The sequence below is a fragment of the Diachasmimorpha longicaudata genome, chromosome 19 (genome assembly GCF_034640455.1).
Source record: "Diachasmimorpha longicaudata isolate KC_UGA_2023 chromosome 19, iyDiaLong2, whole genome shotgun sequence".
Taxonomy (NCBI): Eukaryota; Metazoa; Arthropoda; class Insecta; order Hymenoptera; family Braconidae; genus Diachasmimorpha; species Diachasmimorpha longicaudata.
In genome coordinates, this window is record NC_087243.1 from 2337273 (window position 1) to 2354576 (window position 17304).

Genomic DNA, 17304 nt, shown 5'->3' on the forward strand with positions numbered 1-17304 from the left:
GACGTCTGGAGGATTTTTCCAGAGGAAACTCTGATGTTGATGTGGTGTTAGATGTCAAGACATCCGAGGACTCGTTAAAATAATAATTTTCAAAATATTTATCTGTCAACAGTTCGACTGAGGCCAAAATCACGAGGTCGTTACCACAAATTTTACAACGACACGAGACTAATTAAGGCGATGGAGGCAGTTGCCCAGGGTATGTCCCTCAGAAGTGCTGAGACAGCCTTCAACATCCCCAGGACAACCCTCCAGAGATACATCAAGCGAGGACTGCCCCACAAATTTTTCACCCCTCAACCGTTTTGGTAAATTGTGTCCTGTACCCTAGGAAGTGATTAAATAAATATTTTTATCATCCAAAAGTTCTTAATTATTATATAATGACCATCATCACCTGCCGATCCACAACTAAATGACCAAACTGATTGATAGGTTTTGGATTCGCTGAGTGCCACGACCCCAGGAAAATCCGATCATTCGATTAATTGTTTTTCGATTTTTTTATTTTTCAGACTCGAGTGTCGGTGGCTTCGTCGGGCGGCCGAGGGTCACGTACACCTGCAGGAATTGTGGGAAGATCTACAACTACTACTCGAGCTTGGCGAGACACCTGAAGCACGAGTGTGGGGTGGAGCCGAAATTCCAGTGTCCGTTGTGTCCGTATCGGACGAAACATAAGTCGAGTTTGAATACACATTTGAATGGGAGACACATGAGAACGATAAATGATTTTTGTGTTGTGTCTAATGGTCAGAGGAAGGATCATAAATCATGGGAGTGAAGGTAGTTTGAAATTGTTTAGTGATTTGGAGGATTCTATGATTTTTAAACGATTTATTTCGACCATAATGACGATAAATGATTTAATTATATCGTAATTAATGTTTATGATTTATTAAATCATTTTTGTGGTGTGTGAAATGGTCAGAGGAAGGACCATAAATCATGGGAGTGAAGGTAGTTTGAAATTGTTTAGTGATTTGGACAATTCTCTGATTTTTAAATGATTTATTTCAATCATGAAAGCGATGAATGATTTAATTAAATCGTAATTAATGTTCATGATTTATTAAATCATTTTTTTTGTTGGGTGGAATGGTCAGAGGAAAGACCATAAATCATCGGAGTGAAGATACTTCGAAATGATCTAGTGATTTAGACGATTCTATGATTTTTAAATGATTTATTTTAATCATAATGACGATAAATGATTTAATTAAATCGTAATTAATGTTTATGATTTATTAAATCATTTTTGTGGGGTGTGGAATGGTCAAAGGAGGACCATAAATCATCGAAATGAACACAATTATAAATTTTCAATGATGTGTACCATTAAATAATTTATAAATCATTTATTCAAGTCATAATAACTGTCCATAGTTTATCAAATAATTTATTAAATGATTTTTGTGTCATATGAAATGATCACACGAAGGACCATAAATCATCAAAATGACCACACGAATACCATCAAATTTCGTGTACCATCAGATTCGACAAAATTTACATAAACTCCTGACAAATGTGCAATAAATTTTAATAAATCACGTTTACGGAGTCAGATTTTCGTTCTTCTGATGACATTATAATGTGAATATCAATCACTAACTGTCATCGCCTCATTTGAACACCCTTCGCTGTCAATAATGTACCAAAAATGGCAACTGTTATGTCTTTTCAGGCTGCCAACATGATCCGGTCAGCCGGTGGCCGGCATTTAGATGTTCACGATGCGGCAGATCTTACAAAATCCAGACGTCACTGCGCCGTCATTTGATGATCGAGTGTGGAAAACCACCGCAGCACAAATGCCCTTATTGTCCCCATTACAGCAAGTACAGATCAAGCATAACAAAGCACATATTACACATTCACGGTGGGCCCCCACGTCCCTAAGGCCCCACTCACTGTACGAAGATCTGAATAAATTTTCCGTCAGTGAATAGTTAAAAACTATGAAACTAGGTGTAGCATGATTATTTTGTCTGGTTGAACGACAAACTTTGTGTTCGGATAAATGATTTTTTGTGGTTTCAACTAATTCGAGTGTTCGACAATTTTCAGGTTTCGTTCATCCCACGTTTCTGAGGCGCTCGGGGACTCACAGGAGGATGAGGGGACAGGGGAGGCATTACTGCCAGAGCTGCGGTCGTCGTTATCACGCGGAGAAGAATCTGAGGAGACACGTGGAGAAGGAATGCGGAAAAGAACCGACATTTCAATGCTCCTATTGTCCTTATCGATCGACGTACAAGTCCTACCTCGAGGTCCACATGTCGAAGCACAAACGACAGGGCTTCAATCCAAGACCGAGTTGCATAAATCCGTACGATTTTGCCCCGTGAAAATGTCACCCAGAAGAGAATAGATAATAAATACCTTCGAGTTCTAGTCTCTAATGATTCGCTGTGTGATTTTTTGGTTGAATTTGCAATATTTTCGGACGAATTAAACTATTCACAATTAATGAATATACATTTGTGTGACTACGACCCGACCCTCGTTCCTCATAAACCATTAATCACCCTCTGGCACCTAATTAGCAAGTAAAATAACCCGTAAGTCGCCCTAAATCATCATCTGACGTGCCCTTTGTTCCAGGGAAGGGGTACGACCCAGCGAACTGGACAGTCCCCACCCTCCCCTCGACCTCGAGAGACCCGGGGCCAGCGTCGGACCGTCGACTGCGTTCCACGACCATCAACGACGACTCCCACAACTCGAAGAACCGAATCCGTCGATTGGGCCCTAGGAAGTACGTCTGCACCGACTGCGGCTCGACGTTCGCCCTGAAGGCGTCACTAGCGCGTCACCACTCGGTGGAGTGCACTCGCGATCTGAAGACGTCCAGGGGCCCGAAGGCCCAGGTGAAGATCAACACAGTGAACATCCTGAAGTCGGTCAAGGTCATGAAGCCTCAGCCGCCAGTGCGATTTATCCTCCCAAAGCCGTCCCAGCTGATCTCCAGAGACATCAGGGGGGATTCGGGGACTTCGTCGGGCCCTGGGCCTGATCCGGCTGGCAAGAAGAAGAAGAGAAACTACACCTGCAAGAGGTGCGGCAAAATCTACGCATTCTACACCTCCCTGTGGCGCCATCTTCATTACGAGTGCGGAATGGAACCTCAATTTATCTGCGGAATATGTCATTTACGGTTCGCTCAGAAGAGCAATCTTGAACGTCATCTCCGGAATATGCACCCAACAGCTAACCTCACGTTACCTTGAGTGAATAATCGGTTTAAAAGGTAAATCGATGTCGGGAACATATAAAAATTGTTATAAATATTACACCTGCATGTGCACTGGGGCTTGGGATGTCGATTACTCGTTCTAATATCGCATTAATCGATATTCATTAATCGTGAATAGCTTATTTATCGATATCGATTTTCTCTGTCGATTTGCAGTTGGGTCGAGGTCGAAGGTCTACAAGAGACGGTCCAGACCCTTGAACGAAAGCCTGGATGAGCGCAATCTCAAGTGCCCACACTGCGGAAGGGTCTACAAGGCCAAGAAGAACCTCATGACACACATGAAACTTGAGTGCGGGGGACAGAGGCATTTTGCCTGCGTCGTTTGCCCCTCGAAATTCACCCAAAATATCGGCCTTAGACGACATCTTATGCAGCAACACAATATTTATCTGCCGCCAAAGTTTACGGTGCCGAAGAGAATATTCGCGAAGGAGAGAATACATTAGATTTGTTTAGTTGTGGAGAATATTTATAGGATTTTTAATTTATGGTATGAAGTGCGGGTGTCTTGTGGAGATTTAGGTTGAATTTTTGTTGCCCGCGGTGACGATAATTCGCGCGGCGAGTTTTGATGATTATGACAGACTGATGATGTATATGAGGTTGTAATAAATCCCTTGAAGGTTTGTAATGAAATGGAGGTTCAGTGGTTTCCGTTTTTTGTTGTGTCTGAGGGGATGAGGGTCAGATAATTCATTGGAATCGAAAAATGTTCGTTAATTAGGTTTTTTTTAATTATTCACAACTTTCGGGAAATTGTTCGTTTGTGAATTTTGATGTCTGAACTGTTTTGGTTGATGTTAATTCATTATTATTGTGGTTTTGTTTAGAATTTGGGAGTCTATCTGCTGATTTTTGGGAATTTTGAGACTTTTGAATATTCGCACTGACAATAATTAATGTTTCCAACATTTTGAGAATGAAATATCGAACTACTGGTCGTTGTTTCCTTTAACATTTCAGCTCAGGATGACATACGATCCACCAAAATAGTGAAATGTTAATTAACAATCTGGTTTTTTATTATTCACAACGTTCGAAAAATGATTTTTTAATGAATTTTGATGTTTGAATTGGTTTGGTCGATGTTAATTAGTCAATATTGAGGTTTCATTTATAATTTAGGAGATTATCTGCTGATTCTTGGGAATTGGAAGATTTTTAATTATTATCACTGACAATAATTAATGTTTTCAACATTTTGGAATGAAATATCGAACGACTGATCGTTGTTTCCTTTAACATTTCAGCTCAGAATGACATACGATCCACCAAAACCGTGAAATGTTAATTAACAATCTGGTTTTTTATTATTCACAGCGTTCGAGGAGTACTTCATCTCCCAAGTTCAGCACCTGAGCTACATGAATCGAGACCCTGGGGACCAGTTCGACCCTTATCAACCTTCGTTTCCTCAACCTCCACGACGTTACCCTGACCAACCCAGGAATCTCCAGAATCAGGCGATTTCCTGCATCTGCGGAAAGACTTATTCCCTGAAACGTAATCTTTTGAGGCACATGAAGTACGAGTGCGGGGGACAGAGAAGATTTTCCTGCAACATGTGCCCAGCTAAATACAAACAGAAGTGCAAATTGACGCAGCATCTGCTTCGTCATCACAACTACGTCGGTGGAGATAACCCGGATCCTCATCTCGTTTGAGGAAATATTAATGTGGCTTTGCTCGCAGGCAATTAACAAAAAAAAAAATTAACTGCGGACGTGTTAATTTTTGAAGATTAACAAAATAAATTCCACTGAAATATTGCACGAGTTTGTTAACTCCTTCTGTAAGAATAATTTATATTATCTTCGTGAGAGATTTAACTGGGAATTTTCGTTGCTAATTATTATTCATAAAATTTTTTTATTTTTGTTCGCAGTTCTCGAGTCTCTCCACGTGTGCCCTCAGTGCAATCGAAGTTATACTCAACGATCGAATCTCCTTCGACACATGAGGTACGAGTGTGGGGGTGGACGGTACTTTCCGTGTTACTATTGTCCAGGAAGTTTCACCCAGAAGACGAGTTTGCAACGACATCTGGCGGCGAAACATAAAAACCGAACGATATCATTCGATTTTATGTAAATAATTTTTTTTTGTAAATAAATGGGTTGAAGATACTAATTAATGATTAATTCTTAATTAGGGAATGGTAGATGTGAACGTTAATTGAGTTTCAGAAGATGAATTCAGGATAAAATTTGTTTGTTAGGATAATTGTTAAGGATCAAGTGATTTTTCTGTTTTCTCTGTTTTTAGATTTCGCTGAGGACTTCGGTGATGAAGTCCAGCAGGAAAATTACGGTTCACTGGATTTTAGTGGACACTTCGAGGGAGACTTTGAGGGAGTTTAGTTACCCCACCCCCCTCGTCCCCAGAAGCCCCAAATCCTGAGGGAAGAAAGGGATTTAGTCGCATTTTCCTGGAGTTTTTAAATTTTTTGTTTTTATGAATATGAAAGTTTGAGGCAAATTGTTCAAATAAAATCGCGGGGAAGGGGTTAACAAAAAGGTCAGGGGTCTGGTATAAGTTATTAAGGATTAATAATTAATTCCCTGACTAATAATTAGGAATATTTAACGAAAGACAAATTAAGAGAGATAAATTAGGATGAAGTGATGAAACGAGATGTCACTTCTGACTATCGACCAGTTTTCAATGAATATCTCGAAATCCAGTGAAGATACAAAAAATTTGATGAGAACCTTTTTTGAAGGGCGGATCGAGGGCTACAATAAATGTCATGACAAAAATTTTTCTATCTCTCTTAGATTCGGAGATATCGGTCAAAGACTGAACGATCAACTTCACGTTTTTATGGGGAAACAATCATTGACAGATCAGATTCATTTCTGTTCTCAGATTTCAACTTCTTCGAGGATCAGGAACTGCCCAGGAACTTCGTTGACTCGTCCTCAGGTGACAACTTCCGTCATCAGGATATGTCTTCCTTCAGTCAGTGGCGGAAGACTGAGTCAGGATTTGCTTGCATTTGCGGAAAGACTTATAGGTACAAAAGGACTCTTGCCAGGCATATGAAGTACGAGTGCGGAGGGGAGACAAAATTTTGTTGTCATTTGTGCCCAGCGAGGTACAAACAAAGATGTACATTGTCACGACATCTTCGTAAACATCATAACATAGAAAAGGAGCGAGATCCTCTGCTTTAAGGATTAAATTTACAGGAAATTTCTGTAAAAATGTTGAAGTGATAATTTAAATTGTGAAGAATTAATCAATAATTTTTGGAAATAAATCAGAGGCTTGAACAGATGCAATTGTTGTTGTGTTCATGGAGTTGTGATAATTGTTTATAATAAATGAAGCAGAAGATGTGACAACGAGAACAAAATATTTTGTTGTCAATCGCAAGGAAATTTTTAAAAACAATTTCGAGGAAGAAGGAGTCGAAATTTGCATCACCTGTCAATTAAGAAATTACTGAATAATTAACAGACCACGTGATTAATGAGATATTTGTAAAAAATGTTGAGAAATCGTTTGACAAACGTAAAAGTCAAAAGATTTTCAAGAAAAATTGTTTAAATAATTATCCAACACAATCCAAAATGACATTTTTCTGTTCACAGATTCAGAATCTTCAACAATTCAACGTCAAAGCTTTAATATACCCGAAAATACACACAATGACATGCTCCGTCATTTGTTAATTCCCAGACAACAATAAACAGAATCTCAAGTCAATTATTAACAAATAAAATTCATTTCTGTTCACAGATTTTCCGGACTTTTTCGTCGACCAGAGCCGTCACCACAGCTACCTCGAGCTGGACTCCACCGAGCACTTCGATCACGACTACCAACAACTACCCCATTCTCACCCCCATCAGCACCGCACCCCCTCGTCAGCCACCGCCTTCTCCTGCGTATGCGGTAAAACCTATTCCCTCAAACAAAATCTCCTCCGGCACATGAAATACGAGTGCGGAGGGGAGAGAAAATTCTGCTGTCACTTGTGCCCGAGTAAATACACCCAGAATGGCACCCTACGACGTCACCTCATCCGTCATCACAACGTCCTCGTCGGCAAAATTCGAGGGCCAACGAACAATTCACCAGTAAAATTCTAATCTATTAAAAAATCATCAATAAAAGTGACAGAAAAATCACACGATTTGGTTCGTTCCTCCCCCCAGACTATTCCCGACAACATCCCCCCCTTCATTAATTAATAAGTAATTAATTAATTAATTAATTAAGAATATTTTTTTGTTCCCAGTTTTCATCGATTTGTCTTCTCACGTCTGATTGAGATGTGTTCGATGTTCCAACGCTCCAATCGCTTCAGATAAAAAAAATATATGAGGGGGAGGGGGTGGGGGGGGGTGGAAGTTTGTTGGGGGGTGAAAGGAGTCCAGGAGGTTTCGCCCAGAAACCGATTTTACGACGTCATTTGACGAGAAATGACGAGAGAATTATTTTGGAGAAACAGAAAAATTGTTTTTTCTATTTTTTTTTTTTGTTTTTAGGAAAATGATGCGATATCTGTTGATTTTTTATAAACAATATTGATAGTTTATTTAGGGTAGGACTGTAGATGATGTGAAGAACAAAAAAATTCTGAGAAAAACGACGTTTTATGGAGTTTTTTCATCGAAATACGAAAAAATCTTTTGGAGAAATAAATATTTGTTATGTAATTATAACAAATAATATTTAATATAATATTTGTGCACAATTTTTAATGGAGTCTATCAACATTCGAGGGGAGACGAGCGGTTGGGCGGGTCAATAGCAACAATTACGTAAAAAATATAATTTAAAACTATTTTCACATTTTTTAAATTATAGAATTTAAAAAATGAAATATAAATTACGAGATTATCTCGTAATTAAAATTTAATTCTCATAATGAAGCTCGAAGTACCTACTAAATAAAACATAAATTATTATGTTAATTAAACAACAAATCGCACGAATTTTTAAATTAAAAAAACGATTTATCGAACCACCAGAATTTCCAATAAAAAATAATCGAAAGTAGAGCTCCAGAAATCGAGTGTTTGGGGCCCTTTCAGGCCCCAAAGTGGAAGAAAATTAATTTACTGTCGATACTTTAGTCCGTAAACATCTTCTCGCAGGAAAAAAAAAATGTTAATAAACAAAAACTGATCGTTGGTGAGGACGTTAAACCTGTTGCATGTGGAATGCTTCGCTTGATCCCAAAATAACAAAAATCTCGTGAAAAATAATAAAAATTCTATGATGACCTTGAATCTATGATAATCCTTATCTCTATTTTCCAGAGCCAGTCCTCTTCTCCGAGGGATTGGACTCCCACCAGCTTCGCGAATGCAAACAGACCCTCCAGTGCCTGAAGTGTACGAGACAATACAAAACGTGGAAGAGCCTCCGCCAGCACATGAATTTCTTCTGTCAAATGGAACCGATCTATCCCTGTCCCTATTGCGATCACAAAGCGAGAATGACAACACTCCTGAAATATCACGTGCAGAACGAGCACGGAAAGGATCCCCTGGAGATCCAAATTCTTGTTTAACTCGACTAATTAATTGCATTAAATATTGAAATAAATCTGAGTTAATTGAGAAACTGTCAACATTTTTAAGAGTTTGGGTATTCACTAGATCAATTAACGACAATCAGAGTCAGCAGGATCAAGACCTGATGCAATTGTCCAATTGAATTGAATTTAATTGTCCAATTGTTTATCCTGTGGTGTTCATGGAATTGTGATAATTGTTTATGATAAATAAAGAAGAAGATGTTTATGTTCACAGGTTTGGGAGCAGAAGATGGGGAAAGGAGACGACGAATGTCATGACAAAGGGAGGAAATAGTTTGTTGTTAACCGCAAGAGAATTTTTAAAAACAATTTCGAGGAAGATGAAGTCGAAATTTGTATTGAGTGACAATTAAGGAATTAGTGAATAATTAATAGACCACGTGATTAACGAGATATTTGTGAAAACTCTTGAAGAATCCTTTGACAAACGCAAAAGTCAAAAGATTCGCATGAAATATTGTTTAAATAATTATTCAACACGATCCAAAACGACATTTTTCTGTTCACAGATTCAGACCCTTCAACAATTCAAGGTCAAAGCCTTAATGCACCTCAATTAAACAAATAAATAAATAAATTCATGAGGTTAATCTGAGTTAATCGAGTAGTGGATTTTCCATAGATCAATTAATCAAAATGAATCATCAGGATCGTCAGCTCTGGACTAACAAACCTGACGATTGTTTCAGGTTCGAATTTTGGAAATTTCCCCTTCCTCCAGTATCCACTGGCTCCAGGACGACCAGAATCACCGGACCAACGTCTCCTCGCCAGGACCGAGGTCTGCCAGAGGTGCGGTAGAGGATATTCCCGACGTTACAACCTCCTGAGGCACTTGAGGACCGAGTGTGGAGTCCCCAGGGTCCACCGTTGCACCATCTGCCCTTACAAAACCAATCGAAAAGACAGTTTATACAGTCACATGCGACGACACAAGCAATAAACAATAAAATCCATAAACATTGCGTTGTTCCTATCGATCCTGTGTCAGTCTTCCCACGAGAATCGATTAATTAACCCCCAGACCACTGACAATCAATTAATCATGAAGTGATTGAGTCGTTGGAACCTGCCCTATTGATGAAGACAATTATTTGTTTCAGAGGCGCCCTGGAATCACCGAGAGTTCATCAACATTCAGGGAGCCCTATCAGCACCGGTTCCATGCCCATCACGAGTTAAAAATGAACCAGGAGATCCACATACCCCACCAGTGCCCCCGGTAGCACCTGGTTACAGGCGTCCAACGTGTCCTCACTGTCACAAAATTTATCCCCTGAAAAGTTTGTTGAAAAAACATTTGCAAAATGGGTGTAAACAATCACCGAAACAGTCACCATTTTCGTGTACCTTTTGCACGTACAAAAGCTGGTACAAAGCAAACTTCGAGAGACACCTGAGGAATCTTCATCAGAACAGTGGAGCACAGAAATTTGGATGTCGTCTGTGTAATTTTCGGAGTAATTACAGTTATTGTTTGACGAGACACATGAGAAAGTGTCATAGAAGTGATGTCAACGTGACGCAGTGAAGTGGTGTCATTTTGTTTATTAATGTTATTATCATTTTTTTATGAATAATTTACTTGGAGTTTAACGAAGTTAAGGAGAAGAGATCGAGAGTTCCCCTTAAATTTTAATTATTAACGGTCTTTGTTGTTAATTAATGACTGATGTTAATAGTTAAAAAGTCTCGTCAACAACTGAATTTTCTTAACAATAAAATCCGCAAATTATTAGCAACAATAGTCCCAAATTATTACTAATTAGAGGTCTCGACGAAGTCAGAAATTTTCATCTAAAAATTGCTGTCATTTTGTTTATTAATATTATTACTATTTTTTTATAAATAATTTACTTGAACTTTAACGAAATTAACGAGAAAAAATCGAGAGTTCCCTCAATTTTTAATTATTAACGATCTTTGTTGTTAATTAATGACTGATATTAATATTTAAAAAGTCTCTTCACCAACTGAATTTTTTTTAACAATAAAATTCACAAATTATTAACAACAAAAGTCCCAAACAATTCACCAACGACATCAGAAATTGTCATCGAATTCATGTCCACATCTCTCGATGATTAATTAAAATAATTATGACACATCATCAGGAGTAATTTTTCCTTTCTGATGACCAACAAAATCCTTAAAAATTAATAAAACCGTTGGAGTAATTATTCCACAAAAAACATTAATGTTTATATTGATATTCGACGCCTCTCATCACCTGGACTCGCTGACCTCCACCTGAAACCTTCCAGTTTTCGTTCTGGTGCACCTCCTCTTGGAACAGATATTTTAATAATTAATTATCTGTTGCAGGACCATCAGAGGACAACGACGAGCCCTTCGACGAAGGTCCTGAGTACCTGGACGAAGTCTCCCTGGAGGAGATGGAGCGACTCCTGGAGGTGCCTCCAGGACGTCAGGAAATCTTCGATAAACAGGTGGAGGAGGTCCACCTGCTCGAGGAAGAGGACATCCAGGTCCACGTCGAGGATTCAACGACTTCCAGGACATCCAGGACATCCAGAACCCGGACAATCGGGCCCTGAGGCACCCCAGGACGTCCAAACATCTCCTGAATCATCACAACGTGAAGAGGATCAACAAGGAAACGATGAAGAGGGTCAGGGGGAGGGGGATGGTCCCATCGAGGGGGTGAAGAGGATGAAGAGGAGGTGATCGTCGTGGAGGTCCTGGGGGGACAGGACGAGACGTCATCGTTGGAGATTCGAGATGATTTTCGTCATTTTTGGGAGAGAACGATTTTTATCGCACGCTGGGGGGCCCTAAAAGGCCCCTTTTCGAGGGATTGTGGGGGGAGAAGTCGTTGGATACTCGTGGGAGGGGGAGGTTTTGCATTATGGGGTACGTCGACGACTCCCAGGGGGGGTGCGATCGTCGGAGGATCCGAAAACGATTTTTTGGATTTTTTGAGGAGTGAAATTTGTTAATAAAATATTGTTAATTTTTTTTATTTTGATGAATGTAAATTAGGGGGTTTTTGGGGTTTGTGCGAGGGGAAGTTTGGGGGCTGTTGGGAATTTTGGAGAATGTGTTAACGAACGAATTCTGCGGAATTTAATTAGTAATTATGAAAGATAATGAATTTATGGGAGAAATCGTGATAATTAGATGTTATTTCTGTGAAAAATGGGGGTGAAGTTCTTATATTTTATGATGTGATGAGTCAAAAGGGGGTGGAATCGATAGTTCTTCAATGCGATTAATTACCTAAAGGATTTTAATCATTCAAATTGAATTTTTAATTATTTAAATGAAATTTTTAATTATTTAGATCGAAATGTTTTCGTTTCCACTCTTTAACACGTGGTAACGACGAATTAATTGCCTAAACAATTAACCAAGTGATTTACAACAGTGACGTCTGCATCCACCACTCATGTCAGGTCCTGTCAATAAAAAAATCACCCCCCAATCATCAGAAACCACCCCCGACACCCCAACCAATAAATAATAAATTCATCTGAGTTTTTCCACTTTAGATCACCACTTTTTCCGACTCTTCACCACTGCCATCAGCTCTCCACCCTCCATCACCTGTCAAAGCCTGAATCATCCCTTCGAAGCTGCCCTTAACGATCAAAACCGAGGAACCAAAAATCAACTGAACTCAAATCGAAGAAAAATCGCCCTCAAGACCATCATCACAATTTAACACGACCTTCAGGAATTTACCTTCACCTCCTGTCAACAAACTATTCCCCCAATCCACCCTCACCCCTCCCCCCCAACCCCCAAATCCACCCTAATTAATTAAGTTTAGCTTAAGAGCTTGCCTGGACAATTTGCCAAGTGCCCCAGCTTTCCCCCCTCCCCCACCACCATAAATCGTTTGCTTTCGAGTGCTTTTTACCTGAATGAAGTTCAACGTCTCCCCCCAGCCCCCCCACAACCCCCTGTTTTTATTCTGCCACCCTAATTTAATTAATAATTAATTAAATAAATATTCTCTGGGCTGAAACCCCAGGAAAAAATCTCCCTCAAATCCTACAACAGCTGTTTAATCACATTGTTATTATTTTTTATTAATCAATTGTTGTTATTTTTGTTATTTCTAGTTGCAGCATACCGCAAGATGTACATGGGCGATCAAATGCTCGGCTACACTTGCACGAAGTGCAGTAAATTCTACAAGATGTGGAGCAACTATTTGAAGCACAAGTGCGAACCCCCACAATTCAAGTGCACCCTCTGTCCATTTGCTGCCTTCAAAGCGTTCATACTTCACGCACATCAGGCTGAGCAGCACTTCAAAGTCCCCTCGCCCAACTCCTAAACGGCCAGGTCGGCTTCCCCGGAGTTAATTAAAAAAAAAATGCCTTAAACAATGTTCTTCGTAATTGCAAAAATAATTTTTACCCAGAGCTAATTATGATTTTCTATCCCACCGTCTCCTCGTCACATTTTTTTTTATCTCCATCACAGAGAGACCACGTGTACCCTGTGTTACGATCTGTGTTCACCGAAAGCTTCTGAAGGATCTCACCCTGATCATAGTGTTGCCCTCCCCCCCACTGAAGAACAAATTAAATTTTGCTAATTAATTATTCTAACGAAGTGGTGAAACGAAGTGAGTGACTGTCGATAGTATTTTATCGATAACTCGAAATCTATGGGGAATAGAAAAATTTTTGTAGATACCTTTTTTGTGGGGGGGATCGCGCCCTACAATAATTGTTATCACAACTATTTCGCTATCTCTCATAGATTCTGAGTTATCGATAAAAAAGACGCATGTCAACTTCTCTGGAAATCCGATTGGCAAAATTCTATTTTTATCTCAGTGCTAATGAATGATTAATTAAATCAGGAGCATCTCGGTGAAGATGATTGACAAGATGTCTAATTACCCGAGATCAGCTCCTGTTTCACGATAGCATTTGTACACTCATGTATTTTCGTAAGTGCATTAATAAAGCGTCAGAGTAATATTTGATGAGGATTCACCCTATTGACAGCGTTATATTCACGATGACAGCTTCTAGAGTCAACACAAACCTCTCCCTCTACCCAACAACAATCCGCAAATGTCAATCAATGAATCTGTCTAATTAAAAAATTATTATTACTGTTCCAGGACACGGATACGCCTGTTCCAACTGCGCTAAAACCTTCAAATGGCAAAAATCCCTTCAACGACACGTCCGAGAGGAATGTGGGAAGAAGCCCTACCGATGTCCCCACTGTCCACGTCTCCTAAACCTCCGAAACAGTCTGATACGACACTTGATGATCAAACACGGCCAGGACTATCGAATCAGAGCTCAGCCCTCAGCGAGGAGCAGATTTCGCAATCAGTCTTATTACCTATGAATTAATTAATTATGGATAATAAACGGAGAAATCGACGCACCGAGTTTCCTTATCAATCTGTCATGTCCCTGTCATCTCGTAACACTCGACAATAATTTATTGTTTAAATATTGAGGCGAGAAGTACCGATTATTAATAAAAATGTTCGATATTTTCAGGCGACGATTGGACTCCGGACGATCGAATCAACCGGATCTTCACGAGATGGGGGAGTTAATTGTTGTTATAATGAGATGTTTCTATTGTTCCATAAAAACAAAACTGCACTGCAATTTACTTAAACACAAAAACCCGCATGCTAATGAATCCCTGTCGATTAAAAAAGAAATATTTCTGTAAATATAACGAGTTATCGATTATTTTTTTGATAAATTCTCTGCATTTACAATCTAACTCGGTTATCGGTGTTAATTTATTAATTAAGTCTATCACGATGGCGCATTATTTATGTAAAGAACTGATTATCTTGATGGTACAGTAAAAATCTGTAATTTATGATTTTTTGTATTTTTATTATTTTTCAGAAGATCGTCACGTGTGCCTCGCGTGCTCGAAAATATATAAATGGAAGAAATCACTTCACAGACACATTAGGGAATCACCAGAGTGCTGGCCACTGCTACTCAACTCCGGTTACGAGGAATACGTTAAGCAGATACAATACAAAATGGCATTTGTTACGAATAAATAAATAAAAAACATTTAAACTATTTTTTAATACGAAAGTAGCTGTTGTCTGCTACTCCATCGTACATTAACGTGGCAACAAACCACATTTTTTTTTTGTAAATAATAGAAATAAAATGGTTTTTCTAGACGAAATGTTGATACGTCTTCGCAGAGAATATTATCGATACCAATCGATTGATTAAATTAATTCTGTCCAATTTTTTATTCCAATATTTCCCAATATTCTACGATATTTCGAATGAACGACTGATGTTTATCTCGTATTTCACGAGTTTTTAATTAAATATTAATAATCAAACATTTAATTTTATTTCAGATTACCTAGCAACCGAATATTTCGTCCGAGTGACATCGCACACATGTCCCCAGTGCAGCAAAACCTATGCAAATTCCTCAACACTGCGACGACACCGACGTTTAGAATGTGGAAGACCACCGCAGTTCCACTGTCCCCACTGTAATTTCAGTTCAAAGCGAAAATTCAATCTTAAAATTCACATGAACACCAAACACCGCTACTAGATGATCCCCCATCCTGCCCCAGTGACTCCAACGTACTCCCCCAGGGGTTGAAAATACCTCGAGATGATGTAAAGCGAATAAAACAATTGATTATTGAATTTTCAAACGACTTTGCAACTTTCCCACTCGCTCCCAGTCACATTTTCTGATTGTCGATGATGATGTCGAGGTTCGAGGGGTTGAAGATCCACTAACGAGACGATTTAAATTTTTTTCCAGTGGAGTACGACGAGGGGGAGCTGGGGAGAACAGTCTTCAGATGCAAAAACTGCTGGAGAAAGTACCTGTCCAAGGACTCACTGACACGTCACCTGAGGGTGGAGTGTGGCAAGACACCGCAGTTCGCCTGTCCCTACTGCGATCATCGCTCCAAGTGGAAGCACAATCTCCATCAGCACGTCCTTCGTATACACAAGATCAAGCTCCTGTGATTGATGTTCAATAAATAATAATTTTGCAATCGAATTTGTTGATTTTCCTCGAGATTTATATTTTTTCCTGATTCCCAGGGTCGACGACACCCTAGAACAGCTACTAACCGACCATCTGCTATTTGTTTCAGGTCTCCGAGAGCCCCTGGTGATGCTGATGATGTTGGAGATGCCACCGACGCTGGGGAATATCGAGAAAAATTTTTAAAAATTTTGTCACAAATTATTTTCCTATTTTTTTGAAAATTAATTCCTAAGTTTTAATTTTAATTTCACGTCAGTCGGGGTTGACAGGGCTCACTCATCGGTTCCAGGGGTTCGAGGGTAACTCGATAAATCCGGAGATAATTAATATTTATTAAATTAATGATGAGTCATCGTATTTATCGATTTACCTCGTCACCTCGATTTTCCATCTCTCTTTCTACTCACAAAACTGGCAAAATTCGTTATCTTGGGTACACACACACACAACACATCTATTTGGGCTATTGGCTGATACGTATGTGTTGGGTTGGTTAAGGGTACATTGTTTTTAAAACCCTAAAAAATTTAAATAATCGAATAATCGCGATTACACCATCATAATTCCCACAAAATTCCCAATAATTTTATCAGTTCTCCCTTATTTATTTATTTAATTATCGTTTATTTTTTTTTTTTTAATTTCTCCCCATTTCGCTTGTTTACGGCGGCTGTTACAGGTATGGGAGCATTGCTGTCCCTTCTCCGATCCGATTACAACAGGGGCGGAAGGAATTCCAGCAAAAAGGGCAGAACGTTGATGACAAACGAGAGCCGGAGCAGCAGATCAACTGATGGAAGTTTCAGTGAAACTTCTCCAGGACGTGCTGGGGGTACCAGAGAACCTCGTGAGGTCATATTCCCGGACTCGTTCGAGGTCCTTCCTCAACCTAGGGACCTCACTTATGTTGGGGTACCTCATGAACAGCAGAGAAAGTTCAGATGTCGTTTTTGTGGAAAGGGATATCGATGGAAGAGCACCATGAGACGACATGAGATGGTGGAGTGTGGGGGTAAACCACCCGCATTCCAGTGCCCAGCGTGCCCTTATAAGGCTCGACAGAGGGGCAACCTCACCGTACATTACAAGAGACATCATCAGAAAATTGAATTCGATGAGGTTTCCCAGGGATCCAGGGAATAGATTCAGGTCCAGTGACTCCACTGATTGACGCGATTCGTTTTATCTGATGCTCTGCTGGGGGTGGCCAGGGGGTGGGGGACATTCGGGGGGGTTGGTTTGGGTCGTGGAAGGGGTGGAAATAATTTTTTTTGTATTTAAGGGAGGAAATTTGGGGGAAAGTCTGGGAGTTTTTATGGAGTGGAGAACTAGATCGGTTTGAACTTGACTCGAGTTTTTAATCGATATCTCGGAATCGAAGGGTGATAGCGAAATTATTGATATGACATTTATTGTGGGGGATGAATCGGGCTACAAAAAAGGTGGTTATGAAAAATTTTCTATCTCCCCCAGATTT

The 17304-nt window shown here is 39.6% G+C and overlaps 1 protein-coding gene and 4 long non-coding RNA genes across 7 annotated transcripts in view; 4 read left to right on the forward strand and 1 right to left on the reverse strand.

Annotated features, from left to right (window-relative positions):
- Positions 1–112: 112 nt before the first annotated feature.
- Positions 113–2601, forward strand: LOC135171339 (uncharacterized). 3 transcript variants are annotated; one of them, XR_010300540.1, is made up of 4 exons: positions 113–308; positions 516–786; positions 1688–1971; positions 2071–2601. It is a non-coding gene; the product is annotated as an uncharacterized LOC135171339 (long non-coding RNA). The 3 variants fall into 3 exon arrangements; XR_010300539.1 differs by lacking the exon at positions 2071–2601 and having other exon boundaries at positions 516–960; positions 1688–2063; XR_010300538.1 differs by lacking the exon at positions 2071–2601 and having other exon boundaries at positions 1688–2063.
- A 6-nt stretch (positions 2602–2607) lies between these two features.
- On the forward strand, positions 2608–3902 carry LOC135171338 (uncharacterized). Its single transcript, XR_010300537.1, has 2 exons — positions 2608–3253; positions 3416–3902. It is a non-coding gene; the product is annotated as an uncharacterized LOC135171338 (long non-coding RNA).
- A 2308-nt stretch (positions 3903–6210) lies between these two features.
- LOC135171224 (zinc finger Y-chromosomal protein-like) lies at positions 6211–8789 on the forward strand. Its single transcript, XM_064137612.1, has 3 exons — positions 6211–6373; positions 7007–7162; positions 8536–8789. Exons 1-3 carry the CDS (start codon positions 6211–6213, stop codon positions 8787–8789), a joined length of 573 nt encoding a protein of 190 aa, XP_063993682.1.
- Positions 8790–12905: 4116 nt separating this feature from the next.
- Positions 12906–14677, forward strand: LOC135171345 (uncharacterized). The gene is made up of 3 exons (XR_010300549.1): positions 12906–13130; positions 13924–14237; positions 14318–14677. It is a non-coding gene; the product is annotated as an uncharacterized LOC135171345 (long non-coding RNA).
- LOC135171349 (uncharacterized) overlaps positions 14652–17304 on the reverse strand; it is a 40089-nt gene continuing 37436 nt past the window's right edge. Inside the window, exon 3 of the long non-coding RNA XR_010300552.1 lies at positions 14652–15983. This is a non-coding gene — a long non-coding RNA (uncharacterized LOC135171349). The remainder of the gene's footprint in view (positions 15984–17304) is intronic.

Coding starts and splice junctions, on each gene's coding strand:
- LOC135171224 (XM_064137612.1), top strand. CDS start 6,211: ATGTCTTCCTTCAGTCAGTGGCGGAAGACTGAGTCAGGATTTGCTTGC. Junction 6,374..7,006: donor AGCGAGGTACAAACAAAGAT/GTACATTGTCAC, acceptor TTCTGTTCACAG/ATTTTCCGGACTTTTTCGTC. Junction 7,163..8,535: donor CGCCTTCTCCTGCGTATGCG/GTAAAACCTATT, acceptor TCTATTTTCCAG/AGCCAGTCCTCTTCTCCGAG.